The 23357-nt window shown below is 46.9% G+C and overlaps 1 protein-coding gene across 8 annotated transcripts in view; it reads right to left on the minus strand.

Annotated features, from left to right (window-relative positions):
• PCCA (propionyl-CoA carboxylase subunit alpha) overlaps positions 1-23357 on the minus strand; it is a 324721-nt gene that overhangs the window by 67519 nt on the left and 233845 nt on the right. For all 8 annotated transcript variants that reach the window (XM_040991176.1, XM_040991175.1, XM_040991172.1 and 5 more), the window contains one exon: positions 13222-13320. In XM_040991176.1, the coding sequence (XP_040847110.1) occupies positions 13222-13320 (99 nt within the window). The remainder of the gene's footprint in view (positions 1-13221; positions 13321-23357) is intronic.

Genomic DNA, 23357 nt, shown 5'->3' on the forward strand with positions numbered 1-23357 from the left:
GATTGGGGGGTTCATCCTTCACAAAGTCTCTATATTTAAGAACTGGAGTTTGACATGGTCACATTCTAGAAATCTGGACAGTTCTAGAAGTTTCAAGATATACAGGAATGTTGAGGGACCAGGGTATAATTCCTGGTAAAACAGCACACCAAGCCAACACAACAGCTGAACCGGGTCTGAGTCCTTCGGCAGACTTTAGATTTTGAAGGGCAAACAACCCTAATTTAGTTGTATTGATGAGAAAACAAAGGCCCAAGAATTTAAAAAAAGGAATTTGCCTCCATGGTAGCCAGAATAGACTGGACGCTCCCATGAGGGGGTCTCTGAATTCCAGCATCACTGTGCCAGTTCCTAGAGAAGCCAATGTTGGAAATATGTGAAACAAACATTGGTTTAAGGACTCAGATCTTGGGCCCAGCACAATGGCTCAATTAGCTAATCCTCTGCCTTCAAGTGTCAGCATCCCATGTGGGGGCCAGCTCATGCCTGAATGTTCCACTTCCCATCCAGCTCCCTCATTGTGGCCTGGGAAAGCTCAGCGTAGTCCAAAGCCTTGGGACCTTGTACCCTCAAGGGAGACATGGAAGAAGCTCCCAGTATCAGGTCAGCTCAGCTGCAGCTGCTGCGGCTACTTGGGGAGTGAACAAGGGAATGGAAGCGATGTCTCTCTTTGTCAAACTAGAATTTCTTTCTTTTTTTTTTAACATTTTATTATTATTATTATCATTTGATGATACAGTTCTATATTTCCTTATCCCCTCCCCTCACCTAGTTCCTCTATATTATTACTAACATATAGTTCTTCATACACAGTCATATGTCCATCATTGCGGGCATGGACAATGGCAGAGAGTCCAGAATCCTATGGTCAAAATATAAACAGTTTCATTGTAAGTCCATCTTTGTCTGGAAGCAGAAATGCAAACTACACTGCATCTTCACATCTGGATGTTAGTCTCCATTTCACAGCTACTGTACATTCCCTTAAATGAAGTCATGTTACAAAATTAACAATAGAAAGAAAAATAGAAAGTTACAGTGCCATAAAGTTAAATGACATGTTACTAGATATGACAGTCTCCATTACACAGCTACTATAACATCCCCTTAAATGAAGAGCCACAAAACAAAATCAACATCAGGGAGAAAAAAGAAATTAACAACACCAAGAAGTTAAATAACATGCTATTAAATAACTAATGTGTAGCTGAAGAAATGAAAATCAAGAACCTTCTTGAAGAAAATGATGCCACTGCATCATACATATTAAACTCTGAATGTAAATGGCTTAAGCTCAATCAAATGTCATAGATTAGTAGACTGGATTAAAAAACAAAACCCAACTGTTTATTGTCTGGAGGAGACACACTTCACCAACAAAGATCAGCAGAAACTATATCGCATGGGTTTTGTTGTTTTCTGTTGGTTTCATCTCTTCAAAAACACTTTCTTCTGATTAAATCATTCAATGACTCAAACTTGAATTTCTAATGTAAATAAATAAACCTTTTTTAAAAAAAAACCCCTCAGATCATGCGCCTACTAGTTCACTGCTGCCCAGGTGTGCACAGTGATGGCGGCATCTACTGGGTGGAAGCCCGGAGCCCAGAATGCCACCCAGGGCTCCCATGTGCTTTAAAAAAATTTTTTTTAATAAAGATTATTTGAAAGTGGGAGAGTAGGCAAAAGAGAGAGATGGAAGGAGGAAGGAGGAAAAGGAAGAAGAAAAGAGAGAGAAAGAGGGCAAAAGAGAAGAAAAAGTGAGAGAGGGGAGAGAGATGTCTTCCAGTCACTGGTCTATTCCCTAAGTGGCAGCACTGGGTGCAGTTGTGCCAGGTTGAAGCCAGGAGCTCCTTTGGGCCCCAAGCACCTGGACCATCCTGCTCTGCCTTCCCAGGTACACTAGCAGGGAAGTGGATAGGATGTGAAGCAACAGGGACATGAACCAGTGCCCATATGGGATGTTGACATTGAAGGCTATGGGTTATCCCACTGCCCCACAACACCAGGCCCTAGAACTCAGATTTGCACATTGAAACACAATTGTAACAATAACTGTGACTTAAATGTCACCTTTACATACGTACTGATCTGCTTTATTCTTTTTTTAAAGATCTGCTTATTTGAAAGGAAGGGTGGAGAGAGAAGAAACCTGAATCTACTGGTTCACTCCTCACATGGTCACAATACCCAGTTTGGGGTCAAGTTGAAGCCAGGAGCCTAGAATGCCACCAGGCCTCCCACAAGGCTGGCAGACACCAAGCACTTGGGCCATCCTCCTGCTATCATCCGCTGCTTTCACGGGCTGTGAGCAGGGAGCTGGATGGGCAGCAGAGCGGCTGGGACTCCACCTGGTGCTCCGATGTGGGACACCACTGTTGCTTGCGGCAGCTGGACTGCTATGCCACAACGCTGGCAGCAGCTTTGCGCTCTCTACCACACTAGCCCAGTCTCAGGGAAAGGAGGAAGGAAGCAGGGGACAGAACTTCACACATTCTCCCAACTGATACAATGGAAAAGATGGAAATGAAATTCACCTAAAAATTGCATTTGTTTTTATCTTTCCTAAGAAAAATACATGTTTTCCCAGGGACAATTAACTTTCATGATTCACAAAAATTACTTGATGCATCTGACACATTTCAGAATATGAACTGACAACCTGACAAGCTAATAAAAACTAATAAAAAACAAAACTTCTGGGGCAGGCGTTGTGGTGCAACAGGTTGAGCAGCTGCCAGAAACGCCAACATTCTGATCAGAGTGCCAGGGCTTATGTCCAGACTACTCCACCTCTGACCAGCTTCCTGCTAATGCACCAGGGAGATGCACAAGATGGCCTACAGGCCTGAGTCCCCATCACTTCCCTGGAGGTGACCCAGGTGGGTCGCCAAATGGCCACAGCTGCTGGAGCTAAGCTGATCCAAAGCCAGGATCCAGGAGCTGCCTCTGGGTCTCCCACATGGGTGTGGGACCCAAGGACTTGGGCGTCCTCCGTTGCTTTCCGAGGAAACAAGCAGGGAAATGGGTGGGAAATGGAGCATCCAGGATGTGAACCTGTGCCCATATGGGATGCTGTGTTTGGAGGTGGAGGATTAGCCAACTGAGCCATTGCACTGGTTCCAGAAAGCAATTTTTAAATTATAAAATATTTTCCCAAATATTTTTCCTATTTGCTCCTATTTTAAATGAAACTTCAAAGTCAGATTAAAATATTTCTTTTTTCCTATTTTGATAGACTGCTGCAATGTGTACAACATGTACTCCATTTTCATTTCTTCAAATAATATTTTACAAGTAAGATTTCTGCTAGCAACATGCTTTCAACATGTATTCGACTCAAATTCATATAAACTTAGCAAGGTTGCTCATTTACAAAAAGGCAAACACATTCACAAACAATAGATTGACTGTCGAAAAATATCTTCCCAGGATAATAAAATCAGAAGCAGTCTCATGTTTGAAGTTACTGGCATGAACAGTCAGGGGAAGAACTTGCAACACTTTCTTCTTGCCCTCAGTGATTTCCAACTTGACAATATGCCGCAAAGGCCATTACTGCTGGGCTTGCCTTATCGCTCTGCAGCACAGCTGCTTGTAGTATGTTCCATATTTACTACAATCAGTGTTTATACTATTCCACATGCTTCTCCCACTAGCCACTAAAATATCATTTCCCAGTCAACAGAGAGAAGAGGAAAAAGTGGTGTGCATGGGGGAGGAAGCAAGGCACAAATCAGAAACACATTTTCCCACTATGTGAAATTATAAAAGCAACTCCAAGGCACAAGCTAGCACAGACCAAAAAGACTGCGAGGCTGCTACGACTACAGTGCCAAAGCAGGTAGACTTCCACTGGAATTAACATTCTATGCCATGTCTGCAAGCATATCCCAGTTGTTACGTTGTGATCAACATTTCTGGAAGGATTTATTTCTGTTTGCTGGTGAGCTGGCTTCTGATATGTGTAACTGTAATTGATCTCAGGAAACGTGAAAAGGAGATGGTTCATAATTACCTTCTTTTCCTACTACTGCCGGAAAACAACAACAACCTCTACTTATTCTAAAGTTATACATCCCTACATCCTGTGCATCCTAAATAGATGGCTTCCTATCACATCTGCTGACCCAGAGCAAACACCTGCACAGAGCGTAAAATAATAGCTAATCACCTCTAAGAACGGGGATGGGAGGAGCATTGGAAAAAGACACAAAACACTTATTTAAAGACTGAAAACACATGAAAATTACCTCCAAATCTTGTGTGGGGGGGCACATGCTGAAAAAGTACAGGCAAAATGGTAGCCCCCTGATTTATCTTTCTGATTAAAATATTAACAACGGTACACAGCTATCTGAAAAATAGCTAAGATTTATTATCAGAGGTTACTGGAGCTATTTTAGTCTCAAAAAGATAAAGAAGTAATTTGTTTGTAGCTTCCTCTCTAGGTAGGTATAACAAAGCAACTTCTTTTCATCAAAAATGGAAAGGCAAGGTGGAATTAAAAAAAAATTTGCAAAATTTGGGTGATTAGCAATTGTTAAACACATCACAGATGATCACACAGTCGGCAGACACAACAGCATCTCTCCCACCATATTCATGTCATTCTGTAATCCCAGGCATGTTAAGTGATCGTGTTAGATGACCTATTTAATACTCCGATCAATTCCCAAATGGTCCCTTTAACCTGGGATTCTGCAGCCAATCACGTGAGATTCATGTGACACTCCCAAATCTGTCTGCTTCGACATGGCAAATTAGTTCCACTTAGCTGCCTGTCAACGACCTATTCAATGTCGCACGCAGCTGCCCCACAACCAGCTCTATACTCTGATTTTTTAAAATAAATTTATCATCCCCCTGAAAACATTTGAGCAAGAATGTGAGAAATCAAAAGGGAAAAAGTCTCTAAAGGTACGCCAGGAACAGCTTCCCATCACATACATGCAGAAACCATTAGATCTTAGCAGGATCTCAAGTTATTTTCAAAAGTATTTAGCTACTCTCCAGGCCTGAAGACAACCTGCTGGGAGCAGGTGGACAGAAGAAATCCTGCCACACAAAGGAACAGGCGGACATCAGCTAGCCCGCTCTGCTTGCCAACGGTCCAACAACGCGACTAGGCAAAACAAGAATCCAGTGAAGCGCTCACAAGAAACAATACATTCATTAAACCTCAGCAGACAAATTACATTGTGAGAAATGGAAAACTACCTGAACTGTTCAGCGTAAAACTGAAGAGCCTCTTTCAAGGCTAAATGAAATTACTTCACAGGAATGGAGTATAGCACGGGAACACTAAGAAAGTTTGACTCATCCAGCGTGCTCAACACTACAAAGGTTCTAGAATTTATGAAGAAAACACAGAGAGAGTTCAACACACGCAGGACACAGCAAGCCTTCTGCTTTGCTTCATCTCCGTAATTATATGCCAGACAGACAGATATTCCACTTGTTAAAATAAAGCTTTCATTTTTGTTATGCTTCTAAACTAAAATTTTCAAAGTTTGTCCACTAGCTGATAAAGTCAGATTCTGTTTAAAAATGAATTTGACTTTTCTATTCTTAGATTTAAATGATAAAAGCCAAAACTATGACGGACACATGGAGGGGACACTATTACACACTGTGCACTTTGCTTTTCTCCATCCATAAACATTACACACTGGCTTACAAAAGGTCTGCCTGCGAGGTGTTTAATCAGTAACTATCAATCATACATGGTAACTTGAAATGTGACTATTGTGATGGAAGCTAATTTTCATTTTTAATGAAATTTAATTTAAACACTGAAGTGGTGCAATGAGTATGTGTTAAACACAACCTTGTGGTTTCAGTAATATTATTTACACTTTAATTACCCTACTATTAAATACTATCGTCCTGGGTGCAGAGCTATTTGTCTTGTTTTTGAAACCATATGAGTAATTCCTTGTCTTATGTTAAAATGGTTAAGCATGTTACTGCACACTGCAAATTGCATTTGCTTCTATTTTTTTTAGTATAGCTAATACATTTAAACTCATAAGCATAGAGAGACTGGTTGGGTTTCTATTGGTCACAACAGTTAACAGTAGAAGCAGAGTGACAAAAAGAGCGAGTGCTCCCCTACCAAGTCCATTTCCAAGTGCACGGACCAGCTGGGCCGGGCCCAAGCCACAGCTGTAGTCAAACTCTTCCCAGGTCTCTGACATGGGTGGCAGGCATGCAGCCCCTTCTGAGTCACCACCACAGACCCCGCCGGCTGCATCACCAGGAAGGTGGAGTTCAGGAGTCAGTAACAAACCCAGATGCTCAAATACGCCCAAAAGAAACCAGTGATACAGAAATGAGAATACATCATCCCACAAAAGGAATACGGGAAATGAGTTAGGTTCCCACGTCATTAAGATCTGCTTCACACACCAATACTGACGGACTCTACACTGCACAGAAAAACACTGGTTGATATATATTAAATAAGTTCTTATAACTTTCCTTGAAAATTTTAAGGAACAGTTATTTCAATTATTACATGAAAAAAGCATTGAACTTGAAAGATGAACTTTGTTTTCAGAAGTACTCAAGTTTACATTCTTGGTTCTTCACATCATTTCATTTGGAAACATGACCTGCTCTTCGAAAGGGCTGCATTGCTGGCTCTATGCTGATGGTTACCAGCAAGGTTAAATGCTTGCGAACAGTGTGATTTCCTCCACGTCCGATGAGCAGAGCTCCTTCAGAGGCCAGGAGGGTGCATCTGAGTTGGACACTGTCAACCAGGCTTCACTGAGCAATGAACAATGACAGCAGCAGGGAGTCGGCGCAGAGCCCCAGGCCAGCGCGGCGACCCAGCACAGAGGCGGGCTTCTCTGCATGTCCACTGTTAGTTCCACAGGTGAGGGCTCTCCCAGACCTACAGAAATGTCCCAGAAGCCACAAGCCTACGTTGGAAATCTGTAAGGCCCCAAAGCACAATGCCAGATTACAGCTGTCCGTCACCCTGCTCTTCCTCACCTCTGTATCCCACAGTGCACCCTCCGAAAGTCCTCCGCGAGCAGTGATGAACTGGGGGAGAACACGAGCTCCCCGCTTCCCGTGCAGAGGTCTGGCTGAGGTCTGGGAGGAGAGGCGTGGCTGCTTTGGACACTAAAGTGAATTAGACTTCTAAACATCCCTTTTCCCGAAATGCAACATTGCTTCATCATTACCTGGTAGCAACAGCATCGCCTGTGAGGATTATATGTGCTTTATTATTATTATTGAAAATATATCTGTTTTACTTGTTTGAAAGGCAGAGAGAGGGAAGCTAGAGGGAGGCTAGAGGGGGGTGAGTGGCAATGTCTTCCATCCCCGATTCACTCCCAAATGACCACAATGGCTGCAGCTGAGGCAGAGAAGCCAGGAGCCAGGAACTCCTTCCAGGTCTCCCACGTGGGCAACAGAACACAGGCATTTGTGTCATCATCCACTGTTTTCCAAGTAGCATCAGCCGGGAGCCGGACTGGAAACAGCACTTACAGGGGATGATGCCGCAGCAGACGGCTCAACCTGATGTGCCATAAATCTGTCCCCAAGAACTCGGTGTGGCTGTTGTACGCAGTAAGGAAAGTCCTAGTTGAAAGAATGTGTTTGAAAGAAGCCTCTACAAGCTAAACCTACACCTGAAAGCGCTGGCATCTCATCCGGGCACCGGCTGCAGCCCTGACTGCTCTGCTTCCCTCCCAGCTCCCTGCTGGTGGCCCAGCAAAGCAGCAGATGATGCCCCAAAGCTTTGGCACCCCGCACCCACAAGGGAGACCTAAAGGAAGTTCCTGGCTCCAGGCTTCGAAATGGCTCAGCTCTAGCTGTTCTGGGCAGATGGGGAGTGAAACAGTGGATGGAAGATCTGTCTGTAAATGTGCCTGTCCAATAAAATTAATTAAAAAAAAAAAACCAAAAACCTCCACAGGAAATTGCTCTTTCTTGCAATGAAAAAGTGCCATTTACACAGTGAGGTGGTTGTGCAGTCACCCAGCAATTAGGAGGAAAGCAGCTAGAAGCACTGGGATTCTTCCTCAGTTATTTCCTAAGGAAATTCTGTTCTAAAATGACACAACCTCACGCCTACTCTGATGGCTGTTACTGAAAACTAGCATATGCTGACCCAGGATAGAGAGCAGCTAAGCTTTCCTGGTGAGAACATAGAATGATACGGCTGCTTTGTGGAAAGCAAAAGGAAGGATTCTCAAAAATTAGACAAAATTAATATGTGAGCTAGTGACTTGAGTCCTGGGGATATTTCAAAAAGAACAGGAATCTGGGACTCAGCTAGATATCTGCCCATCCACGTTTTAACAGCGTTACTCACAACAGCCGAAAGACAGAAAACACATAATTACCCATCTGTGGGTGCATGGGTGAACAAGATGTGCTACATCCAAGGCCTGGAATGTTATTCTTTTTTTTTTTTAAGATTTATTTATTTATTTATTGGAAAGGTGGATATACAGAGAGGAAGAGAGACAGAGAGGAAAATCTTCTGTCCGATGGTTCACTCCCCAAGTGAGTGCAACAGCTGGAACTGCGCCAATTCGAAGCCAGGAGCCAGGAGCTCTTCTGGGTCTCCCACATGGGTGCCGGGTCCCAAGGCCTTGGGCCATCCCCGACTGCTTTCTCAGGCCACAAGCAGGGAGCTGGATGGGAAGCAGGGCCACTGGGATTAAAACCGGTGACCATATGGGACCCTGGCTCATGCAAGGTGAGGACTTTAGCCACTATGTTATTGCGCCAGGCCCTAGGATGCTATTCTACCCTCAGAAGGAAGGAAGTGCCGACACAGGCTGAAGCATGTATGGTTCATGAAGACATCACGCTAGGTGGAATAACACAGCTGCAAATACACAACTACTGCATAAAGTCTACGTGATTACAGCAGATTCATAGGAACAAGAAACAGAGTGGTAGCTGGCAGGGCGTGAGGAGGGAGGTGACACACAGCTAATGTTTGATGGACGAAGCTTCAGCTGGGAGGATCAAACAGCTCTGGGGATGGCTACACGTCCATGTGAATGCATTTAACACTGCTCAACTCGATCCCTGAAAACATAAACCCTAGGTTCTGCACATTTTCCACAATTAGTAAAAATCGGTTGGGGGCATAAAACAGCACTGGAGGGAACAGCTAGCAAAGAATGGATTTAGCCTCCACTTGGCATGATTCATGAGTGTCTACCTTTTTTCCCCTGCTTCCAGACATTGGTAGACCAGCTATGCTCAGTGCGTAAAAGCAACAGAATCCCCATTTTAGAAAACCACCTTGGGGAAACCACACCTAAAATGGCAGATGAGGCTGATAAAACCAAGCGGGCAGGCAATGTGGAGGGTTCGAACTAGTTGGAGAAAGGATTTTGTGTTCCTGGGTTCCCATCACACACACGGAGTGCCCATCGCGCTATGTCCTGTTTTCAGCAGGAACCACTCTGATGCAGGCTGCTTTTCCCTACACTGCCAGTCTCCGGTGGGATAGACTAACCACCTTAAGGCAACACGATTGGCTTCTTTTTGCTGGTTTTGATTGCCTTCCTCATCTTTTGAGCACTGCAGCTCCTCCTGTATTCCGGGGACACAGGAATCGCTCCCAGAGCATTTTCACGCACGCTGTCTCTCCTGTTCAAGGCTCCAGTGGCGCCATCACCACTCTCTGACCAGCCAGGATGTTAAGCTCCCGGATTCACAGCCTGGCTTCTCCAGCCTGGCTTCACACACTTAGTTTTCCTCACTTCTCCACATGGACGCATCCCATTCCACCTGCCATCAAACAAGCATGCTTCTCCAAGCTATATCTTAATCGTCATCTGGCACCCTTTATCACCGGAAGCGGCTAAGGGCTGATAACAGAGAAATGCAAAATAAAAGGGAGCAATTGGCCAACAGTTCATAAAGGTAAGCATGGTGGCTAGAGCTCCTCCATCACCTGCTAACGTCTCCCTTTGCCTCTATCTCCAACCTTCCAGCTACTCTGCACAACACAACCAGAAATCAACGCTCTGTGGAAGCTGCAATTCTGGCCCCATCACCGCTTCCTTCCAGAAGGCTCTGGCATGAGTGTCCACTGGCCCTAACACACAGCAGAGGCCGTGCTACCTTGTTAATAAGGTTCTGCACCACTGCGCTCCTACCTAGCTCACTTTGGCTCAGTTCTTGCTGGTTTACTCTGTGGCTGCTCCAGCACTGCAAACATAGACCAAGCCCAGACCGACTAAACCAGTGGGGACCTTGCAGGTGAGTCCAACGATTTATGATGCTGAAAGTACATGAAAGTTGGCACAACTTTTGTGCTTTAAGGCACACAATGAGAGGTAAACTATTATTTAAAGATCTGTGCTGGGGATAACGGAAAAGGACCACAACAGAGTGCAGAAATGCACGCACTCGGGTCAGACTGCTGGGTTCAAGTTCCTACGTAGTTTCTACTTAGCTTTGTAATCGCAGGGAAGTCACTTAGCTTGTCTGAACACAATGAAATGCCATTCAACAGCACAGATCTCGGGGCACAACAGCTTGGGTGAAAATCCCGACTCTCCTCTTTATAGCTATTTGACCCTAAGCTAGCCACTTCCTTCCTCTGAGCCTCAGTGGCCTGGTTTTCAGACGCCACTTCAGCCACTGTTATGAATATTAACTGCAGGAACTGCAGGAAAACCGAAGCTGATGGACAGAAGGGACTGTATTAATTTCAGAGACTGTATTCAATTCTGGAAAGAATATTATCAACACTGAATGATAAATGCTTGTAGAAAGTAGATAAAATCCATTTCTTTTCATAAAGGGTAACTTTGCTATTTAGAAAGAAACAGCCAACTAGAAGACACTATTAAAACTCAAAGCCCCTGTCTACATGTCATTTATTTCAGATAATTAATGCATTTTTGTAGCAAAGAATTTATAAAATTAAAAAGATACTGGGGAAAGGTATCTGGCATCACAGTTAGGATGGGAGTTGAGATAGCAGTACCCTCTAACAGGGCCGAGCTTTTCATCCCAGCTTTACTTCCATTTCCAGTTTCCTGCTAATACAGTCCCTGGGAGACAGCAGGTAATTAATGGCTCAAGTCCTTGGGTTCCTGCCACCCACAAAACAGGTTCAACTGAGTTCCTAACTCCTGGCCCAGCCCAAGCAGGTGCAGGCAGCTGGAGAGTGAACTAGTAGATGCAGATTTAAAAACACAAGGCCAGCATTATGGGCTAGTGCGTTAAGCTACTGTCTGCAACATCAACACCACTTATGGGTGCTGGTTTGAGTTCTAGCTGCTCCATTTCCAATCCAGCTTACTGCTGATGCATCTGGGAAAGCAGAGGGAGAAGACCCAAGAGCTTGGGCCTCAGCACCACGTGGGAGACCCAGAAGAAGCTCTTGGCTGCAACCCGGCTCAGGGATTGGCCACACCGCAGCCGTGAGGAGTGTGCTAGCAGATGGAAGATCTCACTGTCTCTGTAACTCTTTCAAATAAATAAACAAAAATCTCACTCTCAAAAAATAAAACAAAAACAAATATAAAATGAAATGTGAAAACCAATATTCTTAAAAAAGATTGGTTGAATATTATTGCCATAGTTGGGAAACTACTTCTAGAATTATTCTAAACACATTTCCAGTATTAATCTAGCTATCAATGCTACAGGGAGAAGGGCCATCATGATGTCTAACTGCACAGCCATTCGACAGGGTGCTACTGCAAAAAGCTGGCTGGTACGCCTGTATCTCTCTCCTGGCCACTCAGCCACAGAGCATCCTCCTGGCAAACACATAGACCCTCCTGTGCCAGGACCCACCCACCGCACGGCACCTGCTGCTGACTGTAAACCAGTGTCACAAAAATCACAGTTTTTGAAGAAATAACAGGAAAGATCTGCGAAGCCGTACAGAGATATTCCTTTCAAGGTCTCCGAGAGTCTCCCCTCATAATTTATACAGCTATGAAGTTAGAAAATACACAAAAAGATAGGAAGATTGAAGAAAATATGAGAAACAGTTGTTACACAGGGCAACAGATCACAAAACCATATCAGAATAAATGTTTCCTACTGAGGGTTCAAGGTTTCTTTTCCTTTCCTTTTGTTAAGCATTTATTTTACTTAGTTGAAGGGCAGAGTGACACACGGAGAGGCCTGTTCCAGCCCCCCAGTTCATTGGCCAAATGTTCGCAGCAGCCCTGGGCAGAGGTCGCATTGGGCTCTCCAGTATGGGTGGGTGGCGGGCACTCCAGTCCTCGGCCACCACCCACTGTCTTCAGGGCATTTTAGCATGAAACTGGATCAAAAGCGCAGAACAGTCCACACCGGAACCAGGCCCTCCAACACAGGATGAGGATACCCCAAGCGGCAGTCTACCTTGCTGTGCTACAACATCGACCTGTTGGGAGTTCGAGGCTTCTTAGAAGCATAGGGACAATATGGTAAGTTACACATTGCTGGGAAATTCATTCTGTCACCAAACGTTTGCTGCCCATTCTGGAATCCTCTGCCCCACACCCTCGACAGGCACAGATATGCACTGGGAACCGAGTAGTCTGTATTCGCAAGTTCTCCAGTTTTAAAAAGAAGCTTAATGTGTAAAACCAAGTCAAGAGAATGCAAAGAATTTTCAGGCAAAAGCAAAAAATGAATACTTAACATGGTGATTGTTATTTGTGTAAAAGAGCCTTTTTTTTTTTTTCCTGCAACCCCAATCCTTCAACACTGATGGGCAGTGAGCAGTCTCTTCATAGCTTTAACTTCGTAACAGCAGCCACTGGTTACAAAGAACATTCTACCAACTTTGGATTTCTAAGTATCTTGTCAGTGACAGACGTGTTATGTTAAGATCACTGCGGTTTAAAAGGCGCTACAGAAAGTCAGCCCAATTCGATCCAACCCCAACCGAGCAGAAAAGGACGGTAATGAAGTGCAGCATTGCAACTGAAATGCACGATAGCAAAGAAAACTGCCAATTTTCTAATATTTTTAGAAAAAATATGTGCAGGATGCTTTATTTATCAATAGCCTAACACTAACCTTCTCGATTGCTTAAAAAGAACAAAGCACTAATTCTTATAAAGATTTAATTCAAAACAATCTAAGATGAAGAAAAAAACATGTCTTCAGGTATGACATATTTCAGGTGAGTAAGCTACAGCTTTCCTTGACAGTGGCTGTGAGGGCGCGACAAGGATTCCGAAAGGGGGAAAGCCTCGGAATAAATTTCCAGAAGTTTACCTGGACTGTCCTCTCGGTGCCATCGACGTTGACAGACAACAAGGGCAAGGCCAGGTTCCACGTACTGCTCACATTTAGTTTCGACCCATCAACTTCCACCTGTTGTGACACCAGATAAGACTGTTACTACAAAGAACGACAGAAAACTGATCTCAAGTTCATTGCTGCACACAAAGCGGCAGCCACTTTAAACAGATGGCTCCCCAACAACCTGTCATGTTTACTGCTCCAGCCGTGAAAGACAGGGTCCAGCAACGCGGGCTCCCGAGCCGTCCCTGGGGAGGGGCGAGCGGCCCAGGAACAGCTGCCTCCGCACACTGAGGTTCCGAGTGATTTCCAGTAAGTAACAAACAACCTTCCAATGCTAAACCTATCTGGGCATGCTACATTGACTGCAATTAGACACGTAATGCAAATAAATGCTGGTGACATTTTGCAACCCACACAACAGGCCCTGCATATAATATCCTCTCCAAGGACCAGGGAAGAACTTTTTCTGTGTTCATTTTAATGAAGGACTACGCATTGTTATCTTAATTAAACAGAAGCTTTAATTAGGTAAAGTTCTTTGGTGCTGAGGATCAAAAGTCCATTCAAACTTTGCAAAGTATGTCATTTTTTGGCAATCATAAATGACTAACTTCATCAAATCATCATTCATGAAGATGCCAAAAAAAACCCTCATAATCTTTCAAAACAGAAATACTTTCAAGAGAAAAAAACCTAATTTCTAAACAAATGACATAAAAGCAATTGAAAGGAAATAAATCAGAGGCAATTTAAAACAGAAAGCACTGTCAGTTCTTTCTTCTCCCTCGCTGACGGCCATTCCCTAACTCTGTATGAGACGCAAAAACCCACGCCAAACCCAGACAATAGCACTACCACTTTGAAGTCTGCAGTGGCGAACCTAACAAAGGGATAATTAAGTTTGTTCAAGTTTCAAAATAAACCTGTAGCAGAGCTTAGATATACCAGGGTACTTCGAAAAATTTCACCAAAAATGGAATTAAAACTTAAGTTTATTTGGGAACAAAAACATTGATATTCATGTCTGCTCTTCTTTTCCACAACATGCATCTTCACTGAAGGCTTTGAAGGGCCCATACAGACCCCTAACAATCCCCCACTATAACTTGGTTCTCTTTGTGCTCAATAAAAGCACACATCAGAGCCCTCCCTGTTTTCTGCTGCTAGACCCCTGGGGCAAGTGCATGTGGGGGTGGGTCACGAAGAAAGACTGGTGAAAACACTCCAGGATCTGCTTCTGGGCCATCACTGAGGTCATTACAGGCACCTACGAAAGCCCCCGTGGTGCCACGTGTTCCTCAATGCAGCAGCAGGAGTGGAGAGAGGATCACAGCACACCAGCCAGGAACCTGGAGACTTCCTTGGGTCCCAGAGAGATGATGGCTGGATGTCTGGGGCAGGTGCAGCCTGTGCGGGAGGAGGGAGTCTGCAGGTGAAGACTGGGAGTGGCAGCAGCAGCTAATCAGTCAACGTCCCCTACACCCACAGCACAGCTCCCCACAGGCTGATGGCAGACCCTCAGGGACGGCAGGAGCCCGAGCCCCCTCCCCACTATGCCGCTCCTGGGACAGGCCCGAGCACCTCTCAGAAGCACCCAGCCTCCACCGCACTGGAAGCTTGGGGACAGGGAAGAAACCCGACCTGCCGTGTCACCTGGGAGGCCAAAGTCTTGTTCATTGTCTCACAAGTTTCTCCAAACCCCAGTCCCCAATACACACATCCTGTAAAGATGCAGAGCTCAGGACAAGATGAAAAGTGACGGGAGATAAGCATCACTAGCTAACTGAAGCACTGAAGCTGTCACACGACATCGTGGAGGGAAGGCGGAAGGCCGTCAGGTGCCTTTCAAGAGTGTCACCAGGCAGCAGACTTCTTTAGGACACACTGCTGCAAACACAGCCGTGACGCCTCCATTGATGTTACCACTGGATGAGCAAAATCAAGACATCAAGGTACGCCATGGGAGGGGCGGGCAGTGTCTCCGAGTTTAACACCATGGAAAGGTGGGAGCATGGAAAGGAGAGAATGCAAGAATCGCTGGTGCCTTGTTATCTCATCCACCCTGCTCCCACCAAGTCATCATCCAAGAGGAAGTGAAGAAGCAGATTCTGAGGTGGCATTTCATCATGACAGCGCTGAGATCTGATAGAAAGACCCACCCTGTCTTTTGGGTGCCAGCACCTAACACAAGCTGACCACTAGGGCAAGAAAATGAGTCAGTAAGAGATTCGGTGAGAGCGACAAAGCATAACAAGTCCCAGCAAAGCTGCAAGCTGCCCGTGCTGCAGGCCCTTTGTGCAACATAGACAGTCACCCGAAATTAACCAAGCCTACATCTTTACATAAAATGTTGGGGAAAATGTTAAAAGTGAAAAAGGTAAATTAAGAGCATATAACACAAGATGAGCTACTCCAAGAAACACAGGAAGAGTTCAGATAAATAATTCTCCAAAGTCTCAAAGACAACCATAGGAAACGCGACCCCTCTTGAAAAGAATGAGCCCGAAGAAGAAAAACAAAGGTTCAAAGAAGAGGTTCCACAACAACAGGAGGAAATGGAAATCAAGCTGGTAGAACTCACAAAAAATGGAGAGAAAAATAACACTATAGAGATGAAAGCCACATTCAGACAACCAAAAATAGAATAAATATGACTAACAAGAAAAGAGAGGGACACAGAGAAACCCTGTTAAAAATGGCAAGATCAGTAATGTAAGACCAATGCCAAGGAGGACAAGAGATACGGAGGAGGAAGACGACGACGAAGAGGAACAGACAAGCAGCTTCCTCGGTAAGGCTCACACAGCAAGGATGCCAGGCCTTTTCAAAGTAAAATCTCAAGTTTGTAGATTGAGGACATTTTAGAACTTTAAGGCTACAGAAAAATGTGCAAATAAGAAATTATATATACCACAGGGAAAGACCCAGGTGTGATGCCACAAGCAACACTGACCCAGAGGCCCACGGAGCGGTGCCGGCCGGGCAGGGGCCCACGGAGCGGTGCTGGCCAAGAGCCCTCGAGGGAAGCGCACCTCCATTTAACACGCAGAAACGCTGCAAGCGTCTGTACCAACGTTCCGAAATACTGACGGACCTACTGCTCCGTTCCTGGAAATGAGGCCTCTCTCTCTGTGTACTGATAGAAAACCAGCCCTAGAAAGTACAGACAGGGACTGTCTACAGGAAAACAACCACACATGTGCAGTTACACACAGGGAACAGGACAAACGCACTAACAGCAGCAGGGTGGGCTTTCATTGAAAATCCACTGATGCCTTGTCAATTGTCTCACACCTAAGTATATCACATAACCAAGATGCTTTTAAGTAAAGGAAAATGTGAGCAGACTAAGTTCGGCCTTCTCAAATGTGCTGAACAGCTTACGTGCCAGTGGACTCACAAAACAGCAGCTGCTCGCTTGGCTTTTTAAAGCTGCCTTTAGGAGTCATCACTGTGGCACAGTGGGTCCAGCCGAGCCCAGGACACTGGCGTCTCATGCAGGTACTGTAGGAGAGTCCTGGCTCTCCAGTCCAAGTCAGCTCCCTGCTGGGCACCTGGAAGAGCAGCTAGCAGAGGGTGGCCCAGGTACCTGAGCCCCATGCTCCCAGCTGGGTGCCCTGAAGAAGCTCCTGGCCACTGGACTCAGCTCACCCACGGACGGCTAACTTCTGGGATGGCAACTGCCGACACTCTCCAGGGATGTTTGTTCTGTTCAAGCAGATGGCTACAGTTTAGACGTATTTAAGATTTTTCTTAAATCCTAACAGGTAAGAAAAGCTAACCAATGAAATCAAATTCAGTGAGGAGAAAAAGAAAATCTGAACAAAAAAGGAATGACGTAGCAGACTAAGGCACCAGTAAGTCTCACGTTTTTACCAGGCGAATGAGGCTATCAAAATCTTCCAGCACTGGGACAACACCAGCGTATCAGAAATCATGCAAAAATTCCACACACATTTTAAAGACCTTAGGAAGCAACACAGCTCCATTTGGAAACACAAACCTAAAGCTTGTACATTATTCTTTCAATAGGCCTAGGATTACAGTGGTCACGATATATTCCTAGTAAATGACCCCTCCCCACCACTCTCTCTAATCAAAACTGAAGCCACAGACCGAAGTACTGTTATTTTCTCTGGTGGCACCGTGGTGCTCTGTGCTGAGCTGCTGCGTGGGATGCCTGCGTCCCACCCTGGAGTGCCAACCGGGGCTCCAGCTCCTCGGCTTCTGCTCCAGCTTCCTGGGAGGCCCAAATGATCGCCCCAAGGTCTGGATCCCTGCCACCCACGTGGGAAACTCTTGACTTTAACCTGGGTTACCACAGGCTGTTGGAGCACTTAGGGATGAAACCAGCTGATGAAAATTCCATTCTCTTTCTTTCTCTCTCTCTCTGAACACTGTGTTTCAAATAAACACACAAATACACAAATAGATATTTTGAGGAAAAATGTTCTTTCCTTCACTCATATCTTGAAAATCCTGCTTCTGGATTTATCCCTTTTAAGTCAGCGTATCCCAGCTTTCAGTCTGCGCTGGCTCTTCCGAGCACCGACAGCCCTCTCTGACTAACTCCGTCTCTCCTTTCTCTACACGGTCTGGAACAAAGCACTGTGGACCCATTCCCTAACCACACCTCTCTCCCCTCACGTGCCTTACTCAGCTGCTAAACTTGCCTGGAAGGTCACACACCTGCTCAGCGCTCCTACTCTTTTCTCCTACTTCATGATTCGTTAATACTCGGCAGGAAGAAGGCCTCCCTGAGCAGGTGATCTTGACATTGGTAACGGAGGAACGAGTAGGAATTAGGTAAGTGTGCTGGCAGTAAGCAGGTGGGGAGGAATATTCCAGAAGGAATATCATATAAAAACATTTCCTGGGGCAATCATTTAGCCTAGCAGTTAAGATGCCAGTTGGGACATCATAGCACCTGGGTTCAAATCCCAGCTTCTCTTGTGAGTCCGGTTTCCAACTAAAACAGACCTTGGGAAGCTGCGGGGCTGGCTCAGGGAGCTGGGTTCCTGCGGTCCCCCCCGTCCCAGATTGAGCGTCCAGCCAGGGTCTGGCCCCGCGCCACCCTGGCCATTGTGGACATCCGGGGAGTGAACCAGCAGAGGGGAACTCTCTGCTTCTCTGCTTCTCAAATAAAGAAAACTTGCCAAGACATGTTCCTGATGCAATAAAAAGTTGAGCTGCTTTGAAAGCAGTGTGCCGGAGACAGAGCAGACAGGAAGAAGGGCGCCCTGAGGATGCAGGAAGCTTCGGGAAGCACTAGCTGGTCCAGGCTGGAGCGGGGCATCACCTGCGTTGTCTTTTTAAAAGATGACTGCATCAGACGCAATAAAAAGTGTGGTGATCAGCTCTGAGGGGCTGGTAGCATACAGGCAAGTGCACGTTCCCAGGAACATCGGGGGCTTCAGCCAAGGGACAGCACAAGCTTGCCGGGGACACAGCCAAGCACAGCTGGGCAGCGCTGGACACTCAGCCGCCAGCACACACGCAGGAGGGTGTGACCCTGCCCTGGAATGTGACCTCCTCCAGCCACACGTAGGGACTCGGGCACCAGCTGAGAGGAAGACTAAATTTCTCGGGTTTGGAGCTTGGAAGCTGCAATTGAGCCACTGTATCTGCAGGCTGGAGAAAGGGCACCGTAACAGAGCAGTCTGTGGGCAGGGAGAAAGCCCACGAACGAGACGGGGCCGGAAGGAGTGCAGGAGGGAGAGCATGAAGCACCTGCCAGTCAACCATGAGCTGTAGGGAGTGAAGCAGAGGCCGAGAGGAGGGCAGGAAGGGACGGGACTGAGATGCGACTTCCAAAAACACCAAGCAGTGCCAGAGAGGGAGCCGTTGGTCCCACCTCCCGCCTCTGGGACCGAGGGGTCTGCCAGAAGAACTCCCATGGGGTTTGGGTTTTGAAGTGGTGGAACATTCAGGAAAAAACTGAGAAAGGGGCATTTTCTGATGGGAAAGCAGGCTATAAAGCAGGAGATCACAGGAGGTGGTGGAGAGGAGGAAGATGACCTAGGAGATGGGGAATCCTGAGGAGGCTCTCAGTGCCAGCCACCTCCTTCCCACCAATGCCCCACTCTCACCTGACAACCATCAGTCACAATGCGCAGATACTTCTGTCCCAGGTGGGTCTCCACTCTCCAGCCCCAAAGGACTCGTGTGCACATGAAAATGACCATTTATAAAAACTGAGCTCAAAGTGTGAAAAGCCCAAATGAGAAGCAACGGGGTGCTGTCTGCTTTAGCAGAGCGGGACCTGCAGAGCAGGGTGGTGGGATCGCCATTCCCTGGCCTCGGGACAGTAATGCCTCGCCGCTCTGGAAGATTCCACTCTCAGGCGACGCTCTGCGTTACACAGCTGTTAAAACCAGGGAAGGCCGTGGTGAGGTGAGCTCAGGAGACTCAGGCCAACCTGCTCCGGGTTCCGAGCACTGCCTCCACGCTTACCCAAACACACGGGCCTCATTCAAAACTATTCACAGTAAGAACTTTTGTGACATTTAAAACCAACGTTTCAAAGCACGATTTCTTTGCTATCTCAGGAAGGCACTTCCTCACATTTAAGATCCACCTGTAACCATGTATCCCACTTTACTACACTTCCAGTCCACACAAAAACTGATGCACAGTGCTTTCCAGCAGCGGTTCGGAACATTCCATTTTCCTGTTGACGTCATCATAAGGGGAAAAATGTGCACGCCCTAAAGTAACGTGACCTGAGAGAGGTTACTTACACTCGTTCCCAATAAAAAGCACTTCCTCAGACATCTCGTGACAGCTCGGCTTGGCCACGCAGCTATCGGCAAAGGGATCTGTGAGCATGTTGAAAATTTCTATTCGACATCAGGAGTACAAAACTCAACAAGAGTGCCAACAGAGTACTTCTCAAAGTACCCCAACTCTGAGGAGACAGGGCTGAAGCGCGCCTCCTTTGCTTGGCATACACAAATCTTGTTTTACTTTCGATGGGGTGAGAATGATCGAGGGTCAGGGAAAAGTGGGCAAAACTATTGTTTACACGTTTTCTTTTTCTTCTTCCTGTATCTGGGGGAGGGGAGTTACAATGGGAGAGACCCCACCCAGCCTCCCAACTGCCTCAGTACCCGATGTGATCCGAGTCTCCGCTGTGGAGCTTGTTTGGGGGTTTCTGCTCACGTGGTCCAGAGTTCTGAGATGCGGCTGACGTTGCCGTTCCAAGGATGAGGAAATCCTTCCAGGGTTAACTGGCTGACATAACCCTCCTCAGAGTCTCCATTTGCCCAGAAGTTTGCTGTCAAGCTTCACTGGGGTAGTTGACCAATTTGTTCTGTCCTTCCTCTGCAAACCAGTGGGTGCTGCCGCCCAGCCCAGCCCAGCCCAGCACACGCTCAGCCCTCATGTACACCAGGGGGAGCTGCAGCCCAGTCAGAGCAACCCCCAATAACCCTCACTACACGGCCCCCCAGGCCTGGTTCCTGTGCCTGCCAGCATGTGCAGTGGACTGGTGCGGTCTGTCTCACATCTCATTCAGATCTTATATACATCATTGGGCACTGAAGCCTAACTCACCTAACTGACTCCACCATCCATTCCACATTCATGCCAGTAGCCACTGCCTGTCCAGTCAGGCCTGCCCAAAGCCCTGGTTTTCATGCACACCACTGGGAGTTGCAGCTCATCAGAGAGGTGCCCACAGCCTCCCCCACTGGACCCACTCCCTGCCCTGGATATTGCATTCTGCACGTGGTTCTGCTGTCTAGCTTGACAGGACTTGTCCCCAGTTCTAGCACTTACAGCTGATGACGTGGCAACACCCAACCATTCTACCCTCGCTCTGGCTCATGCCTGTACCAGTGGATGCAATCAGTTAGCCCAGCCCAGTTCTCCCTATAACCCAGTTCACATGTAGGCCAACACGTGTGGTAGCCCTGTCCAGCCTAGACTGCCCCCAGTCCCAGCTCTCACGTTCACCAGCAGGAGCACTGGCCCATCAGAGGAGTTCCCACTATTCCCCTACTGGGTGCATACCCACCCCCACTAGGGTCTCACATGTGCTGGTGGGTGCTGTGGCCCAGTCTTGACATGGTGCATCTCACCTCGGCATTTACCCCTGGCCTGATATGCCCGTTTCAGCTTGTGCTGCCGTGTGCTGCCGCCCAACTTGGCGCAGTCAACACCCCAGTCCTGGCCCTAAAGTGAGCTGGCTGGTGTTGCACACAGACCCAGCCTGTCCTGCATCCCATCCTGGTTCTCAGATCTGCCAGTGAGTGTTCTAAATAGGCCCAGCCTGGCCCACCCCCAGACCTGAGCCACACATATGCTGGCAGGTACTGTAACCTGGTCTGGTCTGGGCTGCTCCTTGCTTTGGTTCTTGTATTCACCTGTAGGGACTGCACCCTGATAAAGGAGCTCCCCAAGCTCCTCTATTGGGTCTCTTCCGAGTGGCAGATCTTGTGTACACCAGTGGGTTCTTGACCCAGGCTGACTTAGTCTACCTCCTGTCCTGGCAAATACAGTAGCACTGTCCAACTGGCCCACACCCATTCTGGTTCTTACTGTTGGGTATTACAGCCCAGCCAAACCTAGTCCACGTCCTGACACAGCTCTCATATGGCCCAGTGGGAACAGAAACTGAGCCCAGTTCATTCTATACCCACTCTGGTTCCCATGAGTACCAGTGGGTGATGGAGTTGACCTCAGTCTGATGTACCCCAGACCCAATCCACATCCATGCCAAGGGACACAGCAGCCACGTTCAGCCCAGACCACCAATTCCATTCTGGCCCTCGCGTTCACCAGTGGGAACCAGAACCTGGCCAGCGTGTCCCCTCTGCTCTTCAGTCAGGCCTGTTCCCAGCCACAGATTTTGCACAAGCCAGTGGCTTCTCTGACTCAGCTCAACATAGCCCATCCCCTCTCTTGGCCTTTGCCATTAGATGCTGTAGCCTGGCCTGACCCTGCCCACCCCAGTCCCAACTCTTGTTGGCAAGTGCTACAGCCTGGTCCTACCCAGTTTGATCCACAAACTGGTAGGTGTGATAGCCTAGCCCAGCATGCCTCACATTCCAGCCTGGCTCCTGCACTTGCCAGTGAGCTGAAGTTGACCTGGCCCTTCCCAGTCCACCCCTTTCCAAAACCAACCCACACACTTGCCGGTCTGACCAACAGCCAGACATGAATCACATGCTCACCAGCAGGAGTTATGGCCCACCAGGGGAATTTGCCAAGTCCCCCCACCAGACCCAGATCCTGCATGTGCCAGTGGGTACTAGGCCCTTAGGGTCACAGACTACCGGCTCCATCCCAGCCTGTGTATGAGTGTGGATGTTACAGCCCAGCCCGCCCCACACTGTATATTTGGGTGGCATACATACATTCTAAGCTCACTTTTTAACATTAAATGTTAAGATTAGAGTTGTGTAGAGTTTTTAAAGATAGATTCCCCAGCTACCCCACAACTTCAGAAAGATTTTGATCATATGTCTTACTTCCATTTCTGAAAACAATATGATGGATAAAAAAGATTTGTTGATCAAACAATAACTAATTTTCAGAAAGAAGTAACTGATTCCTATGGCTTTGACAGGCTTTTAAAGCTTATCTTACAAATGATCAGATGGCACAAAAAGGAGAAAAAACACCTCTGTAGTTTCCTAATTTGATTCTCAGGCTGGATAGAATCCTAGATGATTTCCAAGAGCAATTACCTTGTTTTTGTGTTTCTTAAAGATACATTTATTTGAAAGGTAGAATTACATACACAGAGAGAGAGAGAGAAAGAGCTCTACAACCCACTGGTTCACTCCCCAAATGGCTGCAATGGCCTAGGCTGGACCAGTCAGAATCCTGGAGCCAGGAGCTTCCTCCAGGTCTTTCATGTGGCTTATTTTAGTTCCTATGTTTTAATTTTTTTAAATTTATCTTCGTTTAATGCGAAAGACAAAGGGACACATACAGAAAGACAGGGGATTGAATGATTCCATCAGTTGATTCACTCCCCTGATGACTGCAAGAGCTCAGTGAGCGAGGCTGAAGGTGGGAGCGCAGCCTCCGACCCAGGTCCCCGGTGTCGGCGGCACCGCCCCAGGGACTGCGCTGTCAGCTGCTGCCTCGTGGGGGGA

Source organism: Ochotona curzoniae, unplaced genomic scaffold (genome assembly GCF_017591425.1).
Source record: "Ochotona curzoniae isolate NIBS_2020 unplaced genomic scaffold, NIBS_Ocur_1.0 contig_64, whole genome shotgun sequence".
Classification (NCBI taxonomy): Eukaryota; Metazoa; Chordata; class Mammalia; order Lagomorpha; family Ochotonidae; genus Ochotona; species Ochotona curzoniae.